The sequence below is a fragment of the Oreochromis niloticus genome, unplaced genomic scaffold (assembly GCF_001858045.2).
Source record: "Oreochromis niloticus isolate F11D_XX unplaced genomic scaffold, O_niloticus_UMD_NMBU tig00008493_pilon, whole genome shotgun sequence".
Taxonomy (NCBI): domain Eukaryota; kingdom Metazoa; phylum Chordata; class Actinopteri; order Cichliformes; family Cichlidae; genus Oreochromis; species Oreochromis niloticus.
The window spans coordinates 1-20,988 of NW_020329227.1; the positions used below are offsets into that span (position 1 = coordinate 1).

Sequence of the window (20,988 nt, forward strand, 5' to 3'; positions counted from 1 at the left end):
GTTTGACGTTTGGTCAGCTGTGAGAAAACCAAGGAGGAACCCACCCGGGGGATTAATAAAGTTTTATTTTATCGAATCTAATCCCTTTAATCTCAGCCAAACCGATTTACTGACGAACAAATAAAACACTGAAAAAGCCAAACAATATCATTTCTAGCTTGTCTAAGTGACTTACGTTTAACCAGAGTAGCGAAAGTCCGCGGTGATCTGAAAATGACGTGCCGGGAGTTGTGCCGTTCTCGGCGGCTTCAGTGGCCCTGGAGCTCCCGGCTAGCTATCGACTAAAAAAAAAAAAAAAAAAAAAAAAAAAAAAAAAAGAAGAAATAAATATACCAGAATTGCGCCCATTCCATTGGCCGCCCTCGTGGCTCATGGGAAAGTGACAGGCCCTATGGCGGAGATTGAAGACAGGGGCAGTGGTTCGAATCCCATGCGGACCATTTGTTGGGGATACATACCAAACAAACAATAATAGTCCCTGGCTCTGAAATTCACCTGCTACGCTTGCTTAGAAGCCTACAGGCGAGCCTATAGACGGGCTCTCTCTGCCTTTTACCGCTGTCCAAAATCCCTCAACTTTTACCTCAATATTGCTTCTTAGCCTTGCTACCCACCGCCAAACACGCCAGGCATTGTCGCTTTCTCAATCTCTTCTTCACGTCAATTTTGCCTTCATTAACACAAATTATACATCAAAAACGTAGGTATTTTTCTTGCCTTTCACAAAATGCCACCGTCATTATCGCAGGAGTTGCCGTTTTCTCGCAAATGGCCTCCAAGCAACACAAAGTCAGAAACGTCCCCATTCAAAGTCTATGGAGACTTCAGTGAAAATGACAGCTGCAATGAGCTCTTTAGCTTTTGATTTACAACTTATCCACATTTCTTTGCGGACAATCCTGCATGTCACAAATAAATGACACAAGCTCATCTGTGCTGTGCACCATTCGTGGTGCGTTGGCTCCCTCTACTGGTACGCGCCTCATTCAAATGTCGCCGCACATTTAAAATTGCAGGGTGTCTTTACACTGTCATAGCTCCTAGATAGATTTCTTCAGAGACCTGAAAATCGCTGTGATTATTCACCATAGCCTGCTGATTCTTACAGTGAAAGAACAATGTCAACGTATAGCATCGTTGGTTACTTTAATTGTGTTTGTGTTTTTTTAAATCAATCCTACAAAATATAATAAGCAACTTATGGCAGCTCTAGATAAACATGGCATTTACGATAAGTTTCAGTCCGGTTTTCGTCAGTTTCATTCCACGGAGACAGCTCTTCTTAGGGTCTCAAGTGATATCTTGATGGATAATGATGCAGGAAAATGCTCTGTTCTACTCATGTTGGACCTCACATCAGCTTTCGACACAGCTGACCATCACATCCTCATTGAAGGCTGAAAAAATGGGTTGGTGTATCTGGAACTGCATTAGAGTGGTTCTCCTCTTATCTCCATCACCGATCCTTTTCTGTGGCAGTCTCCGATTTTAGGTCATCCTCTACCTCCCTTACTTATGGTGTCCTCAAGGGTCAGTTTTGGGGCCTTTATTGTTTTTAATTTATCTTCTTCCCTCCAGCATATAATGGGCTCTTTTGAGGACATTTCTTATCATTGTTATGCTGATGATATCAGTTGTACATTTCTTTTATGCCCGAGGATTTATCTAAGCTTCAGCGTCTGAATGATTGCTTAGATTTGATCAAACGTAGGACGGCTGCAAATTTCCTCCAGCTCAACGAGGGGAAAACCAAAGTCCTCGTATGCGCCCCTGATAGATTCCTATCGCAGATAGTGAAAGCCCTTGGTCCTCCCTCACTCTATGTTAAATCCTCTGTCAGGAATTTAGGTGTCACCTTGACTCCAGTTTCACATTGGATGGGCATGTGAAATCTCTGGTTCGGTCTTGTTTTTATCATTCAAGAAATGTGGCTAGGCTAAGCCCGAATTTATCTCGATCTGAACTGGAGATTGCTATACATGCATTTATCTCGTCACGCTTGGATTATTGCAATTCGCTGTTTATGTGTCTTAGCAAAGGTTCTCTGGATCGTCTGCAGGTTGTGCAAAACGCTGCAGCTAGGCTTTTGACAAAATCCTCCAAGTACTCACATGTGACACCGTTGTTATCTCAGTTACACTGGCTTCCTGTTAAATTTAGAGTCGATTTTAAGATCCTGGTCTTGACCTACAGAGCTGTGCATGGACTGGCACCTGCCTACATCTTTGATCTGCTACAGCCTTATGTCCCCAGCAGGTCTTTGAGGTCATCTGATCTGGGCTTACTTGCTATAAAAAAAATACTAAGAGGAGGACTAAGGGTGATAGAGCTTTTGCCACTGTGGCCCCTAGACTGTGGAACTCTCTCCCCCAAGCATTAAGAACTGTGGACTCAGTAGCTGTTTTTAAAACACAACTCAAAACTCACCTTTTTAAAACTGCTTTTGGTTAATTTTTTGCCTGTTTTATTTAGTCTTTTTAATCTTTTTATGACTTGTAATTTTATGTGCAGCACTTTGTGATTCTGTCTTGAAAGTGCTATATAAATGAAACTTTATTTATTTATTATTTATTTATTAAAACAGGACCAATTGCGACACAAAACCTCTCGCACACTAACACAAACTCTTTATACAGATACAGAGCTTTACATGTATAAATAAGGCAGACAAAAATGCATAAAACACAAGCTATCAACAGATTGTTGGTGGACAGCATGTCACTTTATTTTGGTTTTATCTTGTTTCTTTTTGGTGTAGCCTCACTAAACAAAATGTTTATAAAATGACCACTTTTATTATGAACACTGGCTCAAAATCCACCGTCAGTGATAAAGAGTAGACATCAGAAGCAAAGTTCTGCCGACATCATCACACCTCCCACCCTCAAGTGGAGGTGGCGGAGAGGAGGCACTTGGAGTTTCGGTCGAGAAAGTGTCCGTGTGACTGAGTCCTGTCCCAGCTCTGCTTCAAGGTCTGTCGGTCCAGCTTGTTGAGGGCCTGAGAGCAAAGACGGATATCCTGGACCAGCTCTGACAAACTGTCCAGGTCTTCACTCTCCCAGGGGCCAGAGACCTGACACCCTGCAGGTTAAGCAACAAAGAGACATTTTATTTCATATCCATAATTTCCATTTTTCCCCCTATAAATATTTGACATCCAAATGTAGCCTATTAGCTAGCATCCAGTAACGTTTTCTGCTCCATAAAAGGGAAAATTAATTCACAACTAATCGGTTTTTGTTTTTGTTTTTTTATCTTTAAACCACACTTCTATATTGTAATGTCTGTGTGTGTACTCATCAAGCAACACCTCTGTGCATACATACTAAATGTTCAAACTTAGAAATGTGTCAAAGGAAACAGACGCACAGCAAGACACAAACTGTTGCCAAGTACAACTTTGCACAGGTGATAAAAACATCAAATATCATCAAATTGTGAATTAGTGTGAAACGGTGAATCTAAGAATAGGCTCCCAAACAGTCATATCCAGAACAAATTACTTTTAACACATCAATGAGTAAGCAGGCATAGGGATTGGACAGCCTGGTTCTATCACAAGGGCCATAATATATTTGCCACCGCTGAGTTACAGTAAAGAGTAGGGGCGATAGGCAAGACTTACCTTTACTAGCACTGATGGTTTGGAGCACCATCTCAGCAGCGCCACGGTCGTGCAGCCGAGCCTGCTGATACAACAGCTTCTGCTTCTCCATCTCTTTTTCCTTTGTTAGAAAGGTGACACATATCATTGCAGACCATCTAAAAATGAAACTGCTAAAACTTGAGGAGACTAGTGGAAGATTCAAGACCGATTGATCACCTACTTCAAAACTCTTCACTTCTCCATCGTCATCCTCTTCATCATGGCAACTCTGAAGGAAGGGAGAAAGGTGAAAAAAAGCATACAAACTACAGACTGATTACTTCGGATAGATATAGCCACATCAGCGACGGGAAGTTCCAAAGCACTGAGGCATCAAACTGAGTATTTTCGGTGTCACCATCTTTGTTTTTTTAAACCAGATGTTACGAATGATGGGGAGGGCCGGTATCTGCTGCTTTGTGCAAAGATGAACAAGATGAAACTTGCCAGAGTTCTACAAAATGACCTGCAGAAGGCCCATCCATCCATCTCCCCAAGCAGAGAAGCCCAGACCTCCCTCTCCCCAGCCACCTCCTCCAGCTTGTCCGGGGAAACACCAAGGCGTTCCCAGGCCAGCCGAGAGATATAATCTCTCCAGCGTGTCCTGGGTCTGCCCCGGGGCCATCTCCCGGTGGGACATGCCCGGAAAACCTCACCCAGGAGGCGCCCAGGGGACATCCTTGTCAGATGCCCGAACCACCTCAACTGGCTCCTTTCGATGTGGAGGAGCAGCGGCTCTACTCTGGGCCCCTCCCGAATGGCTGAACTTCTCAGCCTATCTCTAAGGGAGAGGCCAGCCACCCTTCAGAGGAAGCTCATTTCCGCCGCTTGTATTCACAGTCTCGTTCTTTCGGTCACTACCCACAGCTCGTGACTATAGGTGAGGGTAGATCGAACGGTAAATTAAGGGGCCACTGACATGAATGTCTCTGATCAACAATCAACAAACGACTTTATGATGGTGGCCTGGGGACAGAGCTTCCTCTTGTCAACCCTCTGCTGACTGCCCAGCACCGTCTGGCATTTGCCGTAGAATACCAGAATGGTCCACCACTGGTGCCCTGTGCTTTTCACAGATGATAGCAGGTTCACCCTGAGCACATGTGACAGATGTGAAAGGGTCTAGAGAAGCTGTGGAGAACATTATGCCGCCTGTAACATCGTTCAGTATGACTGGTCTGGGGGAGGCATATCCATGGACAGACGCACAAACCTCTAACAGACTAGGTAATGGCACCCTGACTCCCATTAAGTAATGGGATGAAATCCTTGGACTCACATCAGACCCTATGGTGATGCATTGGATCCTGGGTTCCTCCTGGTGCCTGACAATGCCTGGCCTCATGTGGCTCGAGTATGCATGTAGTTCCTTCGGAATGACAATGCCTGATACCACTAACTGCCCCCATGCTCGGCTGACATAGATCCAATAAAACACCTCAACTTTTCCAGAAGTTCGGTGATACCCTGGTCCGGATCTGGCAGGAGATCCCCCAGGACACCATCCGTCTTCTCATTAGGAGCATGTCTGTCAGATCTTTCTGTCTGTCAGATCCATGCACACTTTGCCTGGCAAAGTGTGCAGTGAGATTGAGTCTCACATGCTTTAATTTTTTATTCGATGTGTAGGTGTTCACCACAAACAGTTTTTTATTTTTATTTTGGGGAACTTGGTTGATCCTAAAGCTAAACACACCATTCTTTGTGTTTATATATATGTCATGATCCAGGTCAGTGTTCAGTGGTTTTCTGTCCTGGCCTTGCGCTCTGCATCTGCCTTTTGGGGTGGAGCCCTGGTTCAACACCTACACTTCTCCACGCGTTTTCCATCTGTGGCATTCAGCAAGACAGTATTTAAAACCAGTGTTGCCATCAGTTCTTCACCAGTTCGTTTCTTTGTTCATGCCAAGTACTTGATCTCTTTTGTGCCTTTAGCAATCTCGTCAAGTCACCACCTTACTCCTTCCTCTGGACGCTGGTCTCCACAGTCAAATCCCAGCTTCATTCTGCAACTTGCTTCTCTCGACTTAAATTACTCACTGCTCTCACCTGCCTGTCCTCCTGCCTGCTGCTTCCTCTGCATTACTAGAATACAAGGCTGGAACCCAACTCACTCACTCAACACTCAGAGGGCTACCCGCCTCCAGAGCCACCTGCAAGACTCCTCGTCAGAGATTTCCCTGCCACGTATTCATGTCTCACCATAGTTTATTCTGTGATTTCAATAAAACTTGTGAAATCTTATTTCCGCTCTGTATTGTGTCTGCACTTATGTTCACTCCCACGTACTGCTCTCCCGGCCTTGACAGCATGAAGTGTCTGAAGAAATATACCCAGCAGACCCAATTCGGAGTGCAATCACTAAGCAGTGATATATTAACAGTGTCCTAAACCAACAACAACTCTACCATCCAGAAGACTAGTTACTAGTGCAGCTGCTAGTGCTACTGTTAACAGTGCAGCTGCTAACATTTGGTTAATTTGCCACAGTTTGGTGCATCTGTTTTTAATTTCTTTTCCCTCTCTTAGCTTTTCAGGCCACACTAAACTATTCTACACTGAAGGTAGGGGAGGTGCCAGTTGCAATAAGTGATTTGATTAGGCAGTACAGCGCCCTGCAAGTAATCCATCAGCCCAAAAGCATCATCCCTGGTCGATGACATAAACAGCACGCAGAACAATAACAGGTTTTTTTACCGTCTATGCTAAGCCAGCTATGTGAGTTTCAATTCAAAAGTGTTTAGTGTTGGTACTCAGCAACAGATACCTTAGCCATGATGTCTGCGTAGGCCATGTAGAGATGATCCTCATCCAGTTTACTGCAAAAACAAACACATTCACCAAAGTTAGCACAATTATAGCTGTATTAAGGAAAATAATTTTGGTGCACCACTGACTGAAATGACATCTTCTCATTTAACAGTTTTTCATTATTTTGATGAATATTTACATGTTTTATATTTCAGATTCTTTAAAATAGCCGCCCTTTGCTTTGATTACTGCTTTGCACACTCTTGGCATTCTCTCTCCATGAGCTTCATGAGGTGGTCACCTGAAATGGTTTTCCAAAAGTCTTGAAGGAGTTCCCAGAGATGCTGAGCACTTGTTGGTCCTTTTGCCTTCCTCTGTGCTCCATCTCATCCCAAACCATCTCCATTGGGTTTAGGTCAGGTGACTGTGGAGGCCAGGCCTCCATCACTCTCCTTCTTGGTCAAACAGCCCTCGCACAGCCTGGAGGTGTGTTTGGGCTCATTGTACTGTTGGAAAATAAATGACGGTCCAACTAAACACAAACTGGATGAGATGGCATGTCGCTGCAGGATGCTGTGGCAGCCATGCTGGTTCAGTGTGCCTTCAATTTTGAAAAAAATCCCAGCAATGGTGTCACCACCAAAGCACTCCCACACCATCACACCTCCTCCTCCATGCTTCACAGTGGGAACCGTGCATGTGGAGACCATCCGTTCACCTTTTCTGCGTCACACAAAGACACGGTGGGTGGAATCAAAGATCTCAGATTTGGACTCATCAGACCACAGCACAGATTTCCACTGGTCTAATGTCCACTCCTTGTGTTTCTTGGCCCAAACAAATCTCTTCTGCTTGTTGCTTTTCCTTAGTCGTGGTTTCTTAGCAGCTATTTGACCATAAAGGCCTGATTCACACACTCTGAACAGTTGATGTAGAGATGTGTCTGCTACTGGAGCTCTGTGTGGCATCTATCTGGGCTCTAATCTGAGCTGCTGTTAACTTGCGATTTCTGAGCCTCGGGACTCGGATGAATGTATCCTCAGCAGCAGAGGTGACTCTTGGTCTTCCTTTCCTGGGGCGGTCCAGTTTTGTCATAGCGTTTTTTCCTGACTGCACTTGGGGACACATTCAGAGTTTTAGCAATTTCCCAGACTGACTGATGGGCTGTCATTTCTCTTTACTTACCTCATTGGTTGTTGCCATATTATAAATTAATACAGTTGTCAAACAGGGCTGTCAGCTGTGTACCAACCTGACTTCTGCACAACACACCTGATGGTCCCAACCCCATTAAGAAGGCAAGAAACTCCACAAATGAACCCTGACAGGCACACCTGTGAAATGAAACCATTTCAGGTGACTACATCACGAAGCTCCTTGAGATAGATGTGCTTGAAGCTGTTGTCCTGTGAGCTGCCTATCACACAAGCTGTTAACTCTCAGAACCTTGTCCTGTGATTCAGTCGTGTCTTTGGGTCTGCAGACCTCTTCCTGTCACAGTTTGTTTCTCAGTGCGTTTGATGGTGAAGGAAACTGTACTCACTGACACTTTGACTTTCTTTGTCAGGACAGACCTACATTTTTAAGTGTTATGATGGTCTCTCTCTCTTCCACTGTTAATGGTCTTTTTCTCACCATTTTTGTAGCAACACACTACTTACTGCAGTACAGTACTGTTCAGCTGATGCTCACAAGGGTATGGCACCAACACTGCTTTATGCAGACAGAGGGGGTTGGAATTAATCCAAGTTGGAACACCTGTAGGAATTAGTAGCAGCAGCTTTCAAGGCTTGATCAACCTTCACTGCTGCAGAACAGCTTTGAATTGTTAACCCATGTTGTGTCCCTGAAAAAGGCCTTTTGGTATAATTCTGAAATGTACATTATTTTTCAGTTTTGGGTAACCTAACCTCTGGCAGCTCACCACTTACCTTTGTACCATTTCAAGCTATTCATTGGACTTTAACGACATGAACTGCAACAAATAACTGGAAAAATAGGGACTTTTAACAGGTAGTGTGTAAAATACACACCATTTTTCTGTTAGGGCTGTTCTGCTGAACAGCTGGATGAGCTGATGCAGGGGATCTATGTGTTTGTGTTTCTGCCCCTCCTCTTCCTCAGATGGCTCCTGTTCACCTGGTTTCTGAAATCAACACACATTCACAAAGTGCTAAAACTCTGCTATACACTGAAGAAATTAACACATAATTTGCCTTCAAAACAAGCAAAAATTCCAGAGTAGTCAGAAGAATTCCACTCGTTTTGTTTTTTTTAAATGAAATGAACTTACAGCGAGGTCTTCTATGAGTTTATCTTCAAAGTAGTGCTCCTCTGTCTCCATCCAGGACTTTTCATAGCCCTGCAGGAACAAGTTTACAGCCCGGTGCCTAGTATGAGAGAGATACATGGATGACTAATAACTGTTTATCTACCCATCTTCTGCTGCTTATAAAGGGCTGCACTGTAGGTGCAACATATATCCACAACCTTTCCTCACTAGCCCGAGGTGTGGCTGTAGATGAGGGTGGGAAAATAATAAAGTGCAGAATTTTAAATATTTCTTCTTCATTTTACATGTGTGTGTGTTTGAGAACATACCTTGGCAAGTTATAGAGTGGTGCCATCCTGAAGCAAGCGACGACATCTCTCTTCCTCTGTTTTGAAAGCAGTTTGTGCCACACAGCCTTCTTACTGCGCTGAGGATGCTCCACCTGAAGACACAAACTGAACCACTCAGTATACTAGATATTTAGTTGGTGTACCTTACCATCTGGAAGCCATATTATCCTGGAGAAGTATGTGGTCAGCTTTAATGAAGACCAATCAGCTAGTTTAAGAGGACCGTGGGGTACCTTAAAGCTATACTCTCTACGTTGGCACAAAAATGCGCAAAATCAACTCAAACTTGAATATATAGACCTGCTCCAGGTGGAAGAGGACATGACCAATATCCAGGATTCTCTCCACAGTCTTCTCTGGGTCAGTAGTATCCTCATAGTGGTTTGGGAGGTCTCTGTACAGAGCCATCTGCCAACGAATTGCTGGGTCCTCTGACTTTGTAAGACACACAGAGGAAATGCATGACTCTATTGGCCCATTCACAAGGTTAAGCACCTTTGTGAATATATAAATATATAGTACCAACCAACATCTACCAACTGGTTTACATCTGTCTCGACTTTAACAAAACAAAAGCCAAAACACAGAAACACCACATGTAAAGCTCATGATTCAGTAGCTTGTATAACTACCTTGCTGGCAATAACTTGAATTGGTTTTTTTTTGTATGACTTCGTAAGTCTTTAAAATCATTGTGGCAGAATTTTGGCCCACCCTTGTTTATAACGTTGCTTCAGTTGATTTAGGTTTGAAGCCATTCATTTACGCACAGCACTCTTAAGGTCCTGCTACTTTCAGTATTTCAGTCACTCTATAACTTCAGATTCAGTTCTTTCTCCTGCTGGTGTGTTTGGGATCATTGTCCTGTTTCCTGACCCAGTGTGGGTGAAGCTTTAGCTGTCAAGTAGATGGCTTCACATATGACTCTGGAATATACAGTGTATCAAAAATAAATCATACACTTTCAAAAGGCTGTATTTTAAGCTTACACTAAATTTAAAATACATGGCTGAATATAAAGTTTTACATACAAAATGTTCAATGTTTATGAATAATCAATGAAATACGGCATCCCATAGTTCACTGTAGTCACTGCAGCCACTGCTGTTGTAATGCAATTGTTCCGGGTGAATGGCTGCAGAATGAAAGCACTTTGAAATCGAATGATTCTTTTTGATACAGCCTGTACTCTCCCGTACAGACGAGTTTAGTGATGTTAGTGGGATAGGGGCTATGTGGAGTGATAGAGTTCCTTCAATCACTTGTTGACAGATTGAATTTCCTATTCTATATCTTTCGGATAACCTATGATATCACTGTGAAGTAGCCTTATTTATCTTATGGACATAAAGGTTCATCAGTTCGTTTAGGTCCTCTTACTCTAGATTTGTGTGAAATTTAAACTGAATCTGAGTACTTGACTCTAAATTTTGCGAGTTTGCCCACCGACCATCAAAATCGAATCACTTCATCCTTGTGCCAGATTTGAAGAATTTCTCTTAAACCAGTCCTTTGACATTACTTTCACAAGAATAAGATAAACTGACAACAACCTGACACCATGGCAAAATCTAAGCCCAGAGGCATAATGTGTAAGTATACTTTAAGTAACTTGTGTCCTTTTCTTACCTTTCCTTGTAAATGTAGGTTGTTCCTGATGACCTCTCGAACTTCGTCCTCTGTGTCTTTCTGCAAAAGAATTATTAACTTCGATCAAACAACAGGTATTCTGTGACCTACAAAATCCTATCAAAGATGTCATGAGCAAAAAATATTTATTCAGTAATTAGTAATGAAAATTTTACAAAGCTAAGGCAGAGTTATTTTGCTGTTACTAAAGGTTTACCTCAGGAATACCAATACTGCAAATAATTGATTGTTATTGTCATACACCTCACCCCAACCAGTCATGGTAGATTTTTAAAAACAAATAGACATGTAAACATTATATCAAGCAAATATAGAATAGAATAGAACAGAATAGCTTTTTATTGTCACTGTTACAAGAACAGTGAAAGGCAGTTTGGCATCTCTCCGTGTGTGTAGAGTACACAATAGCGAATGTATTTACACAATAACAGACAAATTTACATTTACACAAGAAAAGATATGGTTGGTGCACCAGTTATTGGTCGTGTCCAAATTCATGGGCTGCATCCTCCTGAGGACCCGGCCTGAGCGGTCTACGTGGGCCGGGTCCTCAGAAGGTCGGGTAGGCCGGAAGTAAATGGCTGGGGAAATTGGACGGTCTAGCCTTCTGGTTAGCGTCACCGCTGTCTCGGTGGAGTTGAATAAACTCGGCCGCCTGCTCCTTGCTATCTAAATTATAACAGGACGCTGGCGTAAACTGTCGACCATCTCACACTTTTGTTTAATTGGTTTTCTGTTTGACGTTTGGTCAGCTGTGAGAAAACCAAGGAGGAACCCACCCGGGGGATTAATAAAGTTTTATTTTATCGAATCTAATCCCTTTAATCTCAGCCAAACCGATTTACTGACGAACAAATAAAACACTGAAAAAAGCCAAACAATATCATTTCTAGCTTGTCTAAGTGACTTACGTTTAACCAGAGTAGCGAAAGTCCGCGGTGATCTGAAAATGACGTGCCGGGAGTTGTGCCGTTCTCGGCGGCTTCAGTGGCCCTGGAGCTCCCGGCTAGCTATCGAGCTAAAAAAAAAAAAAAAAAAAAAAAAAAAAAAGAAGAAGATAAATATACCAGAATTGCGCCCATTCCATTGGCCGCCCTCGTGGCTCATGGGAAAGTGACAGGCCCTATGGCGGAGATTGAAGACAGGGGGCAGTGGTTCGAATCCCATGCGGACCATTTGTTGGGGATACATACCAAACAAACAATAATAGTCCCTGGCTCTGAAATTCACCTGCTACGCTTGCTTAGAAGCCTACAGGCGAGCCTATAGACGGGCTCTCTCTGCCTTTTTACCGCTGTCCCAAAATCCCTCAACTTTTACCTCAATATTGCTTCTTAGCCTTGCTACCCACCGCCAAACACGCCAGGCATTGTCGCTTTCTCAATCTCTTCTTCACGTCAATTTTGCCTTCATTAACACAAATTATACATCAAAACGTAGGTATTTTTCTTGCCTTTCACAAAATGCCACCGTCATTATCGCAGGAGTTGCCGTTTTCTCGCAAATGGCCTCCAAGCAACACAAAGTCAGAAACGTCCCCATTCAAAGTCTATGGAGACTTCAGTGAAAATGACAGCTGCAATGAGCTCTTTAGCTTTTGATTTACAACTTATCCACATTTCTTTGCGGACAATCCTGCATGTCACAAATAAATGACACAAAGCTCATCTGTGGCTGTGCACCATTCGTGGTGCGTTGGCTCCCTCTACTGGTACGCGCCTCATTCAAATGTCGCCGCACATTTAAAATTGCAGGGTGTCTTTACACTGTCATAGCTCCTAGATAGATTTCTTCAGAGACCTGAAAATCGCTGTGATTATTCACCATAGCCTGCTGATTCTTACAGTGAAAGAACAATGTCAACGTATAGCATCGTTGGTTACTTTAATTGTGTTTGTGTTTTTTTAAATCAAATCCTACAAAATATAATAAGCAACTTATGGCAGCTCTAGATAAACATGGCATTTACGATAAGTTTCAGTCCGGTTTTCGTCAGTTTCATTCCACGGAGACAGCTCTTCTTAGGGTCTCAAGTGATATCTTGATGGATAATGATGCAGGAAAATGCTCTGTTCTACTCATGTTGGACCTCACATCAGCTTTCGACACAGCTGACCATCACATCCTCATTGAAAGGCTGAAAAAATGGGTTGGTGTATCTGGAACTGCATTAGAGTGGTTCTCCTCTTATCTCCATCACCGATCCTTTTCTGTGGCAGTCTCCGATTTTAGGTCATCCTCTACCTCCCTTACTTATGGTGTCCCTCAAGGGTCAGTTTTGGGGCCTTTATTGTTTTTAATTTATCTTCTTCCCCTCCAGCATATAATGGGCTCTTTTGAGGACATTTCTTATCATTGTTATGCTGATGATATTCAGTTGTACATTTCTTTTATGCCCGAGGATTTATCTAAGCTTCAGCGTCTGAATGATTGCTTAGATTTGATCAAACGTAGGACGGCTGCAAATTTCCTCCAGCTCAACGAGGGGAAAACCAAAGTCCTCGTATGCGCCCCTGATAGATTCCTATCGCAGATAGTGAAAGCCCTTGGTCCTCCCTCACTCTATGTTAAATCCTCTGTCAGGAATTTAGGTGTCACCTTTGACTCCAGTTTCACATTGGATGGGCATGTGAAATCTCTGGTTCGGTCTTGTTTTTATCATTCAAGAAATGTGGCTAGGCTAAGCCCGAATTTATCTCGATCTGAACTGGAGATTGCTATACATGCATTTATCTCGTCACGCTTGGATTATTGCAATTCGCTGTTTATGTGTCTTAGCAAAGGTTCTCTGGATCGTCTGCAGGTTGTGCAAAACGCTGCAGCTAGGCTTTTGACAAAATCCTCCAAGTACTCACATGTGACACCGTTGTTATCTCAGTTACACTGGCTTCCTGTTAAATTTAGAGTCGATTTTAAGATCCTGGTCTTGACCTACAGAGCTGTGCATGGACTGGCACCTGCCTACATCTTTGATCTGCTACAGCCTTATGTCCCCAGCAGGTCTTTGAGGTCATCTGATCTGGGCTTACTTGCTATAAAAAAAATACTAAGAGGAGGACTAAGGGTGATAGAGCTTTTGCCACTGTGGCCCCTAGACTGTGGAACTCTCTCCCCCAAGCATTAAGAACTGTGGACTCAGTAGCTGTTTTTAAAACACAACTCAAAACTCACCTTTTTAAAACTGCTTTTGGTTAATTTTTTGCCTGTTTTATTTAGTCTTTTTAAATCTTTTTATGACTTGTAATTTTATGTGCAGCACTTTGTGATTCTGTCTTGAAAGGTGCTATATAAATGAAACTTTATTTATTTATTATTTATTTATTAAAACAGGACCAATTGCGACACAAAACCTCTCGCACACTAACACAAACTCTTTATACAGATACAGAGCTTTACATGTATAAATAAGGCAGACAAAAATGCATAAAACACAAGCTATCAACAGATTGTTGGTGGACAGCATGTCACTTTATTTTGGTTTTATCTTGTTTCTTTTTGGTGTAGCCTCACTAAACAAAATGTTTATAAAAATGACCACTTTTATTATGAACACTGGCTCAAAATCCACCGTCAGTGATAAAGAGTAGACATCAGAAGCAAAGTTCTGCCGACATCATCACACCTCCCACCCTCAAGTGGAGGTGGCGGAGAGGAGGCACTTGGAGTTTCGGTCGAGAAAGTGTCCGTGTGACTGAGTCCTGTCCCAGCTCTGCTTCAAGGTCTGTCGGTCCAGCTTGTTGAGGGCCTGAGAGCAAAGACGGATATCCTGGACCAGCTCTGACAAACTGTCCAGGTCTTCACTCTCCCAGGGGCCAGAGACCTGACACCCTGCAGGTTAAGCAACAAAGAGACATTTTATTTCATATCCATAATTTCCATTTTTCCCCCTATAAATATTTGACATCCAAATGTAGCCTATTAGCTAGCATCCAGTAACGTTTTCTGCTCCATAAAAGGGAAAATTAATTCACAACTAATCGGTTTTTGTTTTTGTTTTTTTATCTTTAAACCACACTTCTATATTGTAATGTCTGTGTGTGTACTCATCAAGCAACACCTCTGTGCATACATACTAAATGTTCAAACTTAGAAATGTGTCAAAAGGAAACAGACGCACAGCAAGACACAAACTGTTGCCAAGTACAACTTTGCACAGGTGATAAAAACATCAAATATCATCAAATTGTGAATTAGTGTGAAACGGTGAATCTAAGAATAGGCTCCCAAACAGTCATATCCAGAACAAATTACTTTTAACACATCAATGAGTAAGCAGGCATAGGGATTGGACAGCCTGGTTCTATCACAAGGGCCATAATATATTTGCCACCGCTGAGTTACAGTAAAGAGTAGGGGGCGATAGGCAAGACTTACCTTTACTAGCACTGATGGTTTGGAGCACCATCTCAGCAGCGCCACGGTCGTGCAGCCGAGCCTGCTGATACAACAGCTTCTGCTTCTCCATCTCTTTTTCCTTTGTTAGAAAGGTGACACATATCATTGCAGACCATCTAAAAATGAAACTGCTAAAAACTTGAGGAGACTAGTGGAAGATTCAAGACCGATTGATCACCTACTTCAAAACTCTTCACTTCTCCATCGTCATCCTCTTCATCATGGCAACTCTGAAGGAAGGGAGAAAGGTGAAAAAAAGCATACAAACTACAGACTGATTACTTCGGATAGATATAGCCACATCAGCGACGGGAAGTTCCAAAGCACTGAGGCATCAAACTGAGTATTTTCGGTGTCACCATCTTTGTTTTTTTAAACCAGATGTTACGAATGATGGGGAGGGCCGGTATCTGCTGCTTTGTGCAAAGATGAACAAGATGAAACTTGCCAGAGTTCTACAAAATGACCTGCAGAAGGCCCATCCATCCATCTCCCCAAGCAGAGAAGCCCAGACCTCCCTCTCCCCAGCCACCTCCTCCAGCTTGTCCGGGGAAACACCAAGGCGTTCCCAGGCCAGCCGAGAGATATAATCTCTCCAGCGTGTCCTGGGTCTGCCCCGGGGCCATCTCCCGGTGGGACATGCCCGGAAAACCTCACCCAGGAGGCGCCCAGGGGACATCCTTGTCAGATGCCCGAACCACCTCAACTGGCTCCTTTCGATGTGGAGGAGCAGCGGCTCTACTCTGGGCCCCTCCCGAATGGCTGAACTTCTCAGCCTATCTCTAAGGGAGAGGCCAGCCACCCTTCAGAGGAAGCTCATTTCCGCCGCTTGTATTCACAATCTCGTTCTTTCGGTCACTACCCACAGCTCGTGACTATAGGTGAGGGTAGATCGAACGGTAAATTAAGGGGCCACTGACATGAATGTCTCTGATCAACAATCAACAAACGACTTTATGATGGTGGCCTGGGGACAGAGCTTCCTCTTGTCAACCCTCTGCTGACTGCCCAGCACCGTCTGGCATTTGCCGTAGAATACCAGAATGGTCCACCACTGGTGCCCTGTGCTTTTCACAGATGATAGCAGGTTCACCCTGAGCACATGTGACAGATGTGAAAGGGTCTAGAGAAGCTGTGGAGAACATTATGCCGCCTGTAACATCGTTCAGTATGACTGGTCTGGGGGAGGCATATCCATGGACAGACGCACAAACCTCTAACAGACTAGGTAATGGCACCCTGACTCCCATTAAGTAATGGGATGAAATCCTTGGACTCACATCAGACCCTATGGTGATGCATTGGATCCTGGGTTCCTCCTGGTGCCTGACAATGCCTGGCCTCATGTGGCTCGAGTATGCATGTAGTTCCTTCGGAATGACAATGCCTGATACCACTAACTGCCCCCCATGCTCGGCTGACATAGATCCAATAAAACACCTCAACTTTTCCAGAAGTTCGGTGATACCCTGGTCCGGATCTGGCAGGAGATCCCCCAGGACACCATCCGTCTTCTCATTAGGAGCATGTCTGTCAGATCTTTCTGTCTGTCAGATCCATGCACACTTTGCCTGGCAAAGTGTGCAGTGAGATTGAGTCTCACATGCTTTAATTTTTATTCGATGTGTAGGTGTTCACCACAAACAGTTTTTTATTTTTTATTTTGGGGAACTTGGTTGATCCTAAAGCTAAACACACCATTCTTTGTGTTTATATATATGTCATGATCCAGGTCAGTGTTCAGTGGTTTTCTGTCCTGGCCTTGCGCTCTGCATCTGCCTTTTGGGGTGGAGCCCTGGTTCAACACCTACACTTCTCCACGCGTTTTCCATCTGTGGCATTCAGCAAGACAGTATTTAAAACCAGTGTTGCCATCAGTTCTTCACCAGTTCGTTTCTTTGTTCATGCCAAGTACTTGATCTCTTTTGTGCCTTTAGCAATCTCGTCAAGTCACCACCTTACTCCTTCCTCTGGACGCTGGTCTCCACAGTCAAATCCCAGCTTCATTCTGCAACTTGCTTCTCTCGACTTAAATTACTCACTGCTCTCACCTGCCTGTCCTCCTGCCTGCTGCTTCCTCTGCATTACTAGAATACAAGGCTGGAACCCAACTCACTCACTCAACACTCAGAGGGCTACCCGCCTCCAGAGCCACCTGCAAGACTCCTCGTCAGAGATTTCCCTGCCACGTATTCATGTCTCACCATAGTTTATTCTGTGATTTCAATAAAACTTGTGAAATCTTATTTCCGCTCTGTATTGTGTCTGCACTTATGTTCACTCCCACGTACTGCTCTCCCGGCCTTGACAGCATGAAGTGTCTGAAGAAATATACCCAGCAGACCCAATTCGGAGTGCAATCACTAAGCAGTGATATATTAACAGTGTCCTAAACCAACAACAACTCTACCATCCAGAAGACTAGTTACTAGTGCAGCTGCTAGTGCTACTGTTAACAGTGCAGCTGCTAACATTTGGTTAATTTGCCACAGTTTGGTGCATCTGTTTTTAATTTCTTTTCCCTCTCTTAGCTTTTCAGGCCACACTAAACTATTCTACACTGAAGGTAGGGGAGGTGCCAGTTGCAATAAGTGATTTGATTAGGCAGTACAGCGCCCTGCAAGTAATCCATCAGCCCAAAAGCATCATCCCTGGTCGATGACATAAACAGCACGCAGAACAATAACAGGTTTTTTACCGTCTATGCTAAGCCAGCTATGTGAGTTTCAATTCAAAAGTGTTTAGTGTTGGTACTCAGCAACAGATACCTTAGCCATGATGTCTGCGTAGGCCATGTAGAGATGATCCTCATCCAGTTTACTGCAAAAACAAACACATTCACCAAAGTTAGCACAATTATAGCTGTATTAAGGAAAATAATTTTGGTGCACCACTGACTGAAATGACATCTTCTCATTTAACAGTTTTTCATTATTTTGATGAATATTTACATGTTTTATATTTCAGATTCTTTAAAATAGCCGCCCTTTGCTTTGATTACTGCTTTGCACACTCTTGGCATTCTCTCTCCATGAGCTTCATGAGGTGGTCACCTGAAATGGTTTTCCAAAAGTCTTGAAGGAGTTCCCAGAGATGCTGAGCACTTGTTGGTCCTTTTGCCTTCCCTCTGTGCTCCATCTCATCCCAAACCATCTCCATTGGGTTTAGGTCAGGTGACTGTGGAGGCCAGGCCTCCATCACTCTCCTTCTTGGTCAAACAGCCCTCGCACAGCCTGGAGGTGTGTTTGGGCTCATTGTACTGTTGGAAAATAAATGACGGTCCAACTAAACACAAACTGGATGAGATGGCATGTCGCTGCAGGATGCTGTGGCAGCCATGCTGGTTCAGTGTGCCTTCAATTTTGAAAAAAATCCCAGCAATGGTGTCACCACCAAAGCACTCCCACACCATCACACCTCCTCCTCCATGCTTCACAGTGGGAACCGTGCATGTGGAGACCATCCGTTCACCTTTTCTGCGTCACACAAAGACACGGTGGGTGGAATCAAAGATCTCAGATTTGGACTCATCAGACCACAGCACAGATTTCCACTGGTCTAATGTCCACTCCTTGTGTTTCTTGGCCCAAACAAATCTCTTCTGCTTGTTGCTTTTCCTTAGTCGTGGTTTCTTAGCAGCTATTTGACCATAAAGGCCTGATTCACACACTCTGAACAGTTGATGTAGAGATGTGTCTGCTACTGGAGCTCTGTGTGGCATCTATCTGGGCTCTAATCTGAGCTGCTGTTAACTTGCGATTTCTGAGCCTCGGGACTCGGATGAATGTATCCTCAGCAGCAGAGGTGACTCTTGGTCTTCCTTTCCTGGGGCGGTCCAGTTTTGTCATAGCGTTTTTTCCTGACTGCACTTGGGGACACATTCAGAGTTTTAGCAATTTCCCAGACTGACTGATGGGCTGTCATTTCTCTTTACTTACCTCATTGGTTGTTGCCATATTATAAATTAATACAGTTGTCAAACAGGGCTGTCAGCTGTGTACCAACCTGACTTCTGCACAACACACCTGATGGTCCCAACCCCATTAAGAAGGCAAGAAACTCCACAAATGAACCCTGACAGGCACACCTGTGAAATGAAACCATTTCAGGTGACTACATCACGAAGCTCCTTGAGATAGATGTGCTTGAAGCTGTTGTCCTGTGAGCTGCCTATCACACAAGCTGTTAACTCTCAGAACCTTGTCCTGTGATTCAGTCGTGTCTTTGGGTCTGCAGACCTCTTCCTGTCACAGTTTGTTTCTCAGTGCGTTTGATGGTGAAGGAAACTGTACTCACTGACACTTTGACTTTCTTTGTCAGGACAGACCTACATTTTTAAGTGTTATGATGGTCTCTCTCTCTTCCACTGTTAATGGTCTTTTTCTCACCATTTTGTAGCAACACACTACTTACTGCAGTACAGTACTGTTCAGCTGATGCTCACAAGGGTATGGCACCAACACTGCTTTATGCAGACAGAGGGGTTGGAATTAATCCAAGTTGGAACACCTGTAGGAATTAGTAGCAGCAGCTTTCAAGGCTTGATCAACCTTCACTGCTGCAGAACAGCTTTGAATTGTTAACCCATGTTGTGTCCCTGAAAAAGGCCTTTTGGTATAATTCTGAAATGTACATTATTTTTCAGTTTTGGGTAACCTAACCTCTGGCAGCTCACCACTTACCTTTGTACCATTTCAAGCTATTCATTGGACTTTAACGACATGAACTGCAACAAATAACTGGAAAAATAGGGACTTTTAACAGGTAGTGTGTAAAATACACACCATTTTTCTGTTAGGGCTGTTCTGCTGAACAGCTGGATGAGCTGATGCAGGGGATCTATGTGTTTGTGTTTCTGCCCCTCCTCTTCCTCAGATGGCTCCTGTTCACCTGGTTTCTGAAATCAACACACATTCACAAAGTGCTAAAACTCTGCTATACACTGAAGAAATTAACACATAATTTGCCTTCAAAACAAGCAAAAATTCCAGAGTAGTCAGAAGAATTCCACTCGTTTTGTTTTTTTTAAATGAAATGAACTTACAGCGAGGTCTTCTATGAGTTTATCTTCAAAGTAGTGCTCCTCTGTCTCCATCCAGGACTTTTCATAGCCCTGCAGGAACAAGTTTACAGCCCGGTGCCTAGTATGAGAGAGATACATGGATGACTAATAACTGTTTATCTACCCATCTTCTGCTGCTTATAAAGGGCTGCACTGTAGGTGCAACATATATCCACAACCTTTCCTCACTAGCCCGAGGTGTGGCTGTAGATGAGGGTGGGAAAATAATAAAGTGCAGAATTTAAATATTTCTTCTTCATTTTACATGTGTGTGTGTTTGAGAACATACCTTGGCAAGTTATAGAGTGGTGCCATCCTGAAGCAAGCGACGACATCTCTCTTCCTCTGTTTTGAAAGCAGTTTGTGCCACACAGCCTTCTTACTGCGCTGAGGATGCTCCACCTGAAGACACAAACTGAACCACTCAGTATACTAGATATTTAGTTGGTGTACCTTACCATCTGGAAGCCATATTATCCTGGAGAAGTATGTGGTCAGCTTTAATGAAGACCAATCAGCTAGTTTAAGAGGACCGTGGGGTACCTTAAAGCTATACTCTCTACGTTGGCACAAAAATGCGCAAAATCAACTCAAACTTGAATATATAGACCTGCTCCAGGTGGAAGAGGACATGACCAATATCCAGGATTCTCTCCACAGTCTTCTCTGGGTCAGTAGTATCCTCATAGTGGTTTGGGAGGTCTCTGTACAGAGCCATCTGCCAACGAATTGCTGGGTCCTCTGACTTTGTAAGACACACAGAGGAAATGCATGACTCTATTGGCCCATTCACAAGGTTAAGCACCTTTGTGAATATATAAATATATAGTACCAACCAACATCTACCAACTGGTTTACATCT

General features: G+C 43.5%; 1 protein-coding gene and 1 long non-coding RNA gene across 2 annotated transcripts; both read right to left on the reverse strand.

Annotated features, from left to right (window-relative positions):
• Positions 1-2,789: 2,789 nt before the first annotated feature.
• Positions 2,790-3,669, reverse strand: LOC112845670 (tonsoku-like protein). The gene is made up of 2 exons (XM_025905086.1): positions 3,626-3,669; positions 2,790-3,081 (listed from the first exon to the last, which is right to left on the reverse strand). The coding sequence occupies exons 1-2, from the start codon at positions 3,654-3,656 to the stop codon at positions 2,885-2,887; spliced, it is 228 nt and encodes a 75-aa protein (XP_025760871.1). The 5' UTR covers positions 3,657-3,669; the 3' UTR covers positions 2,790-2,884.
• A 2,683-nt stretch (positions 3,670-6,352) lies between these two features.
• LOC109198018 (uncharacterized) lies at positions 6,353-8,489 on the reverse strand. Its single transcript, XR_002059003.2, has 2 exons — positions 8,431-8,489; positions 6,353-6,465 (listed from the first exon to the last, which is right to left on the reverse strand). It is a non-coding gene; the product is annotated as an uncharacterized LOC109198018 (long non-coding RNA).
• Positions 8,490-20,988: the final 12,499 nt, after the last annotated feature.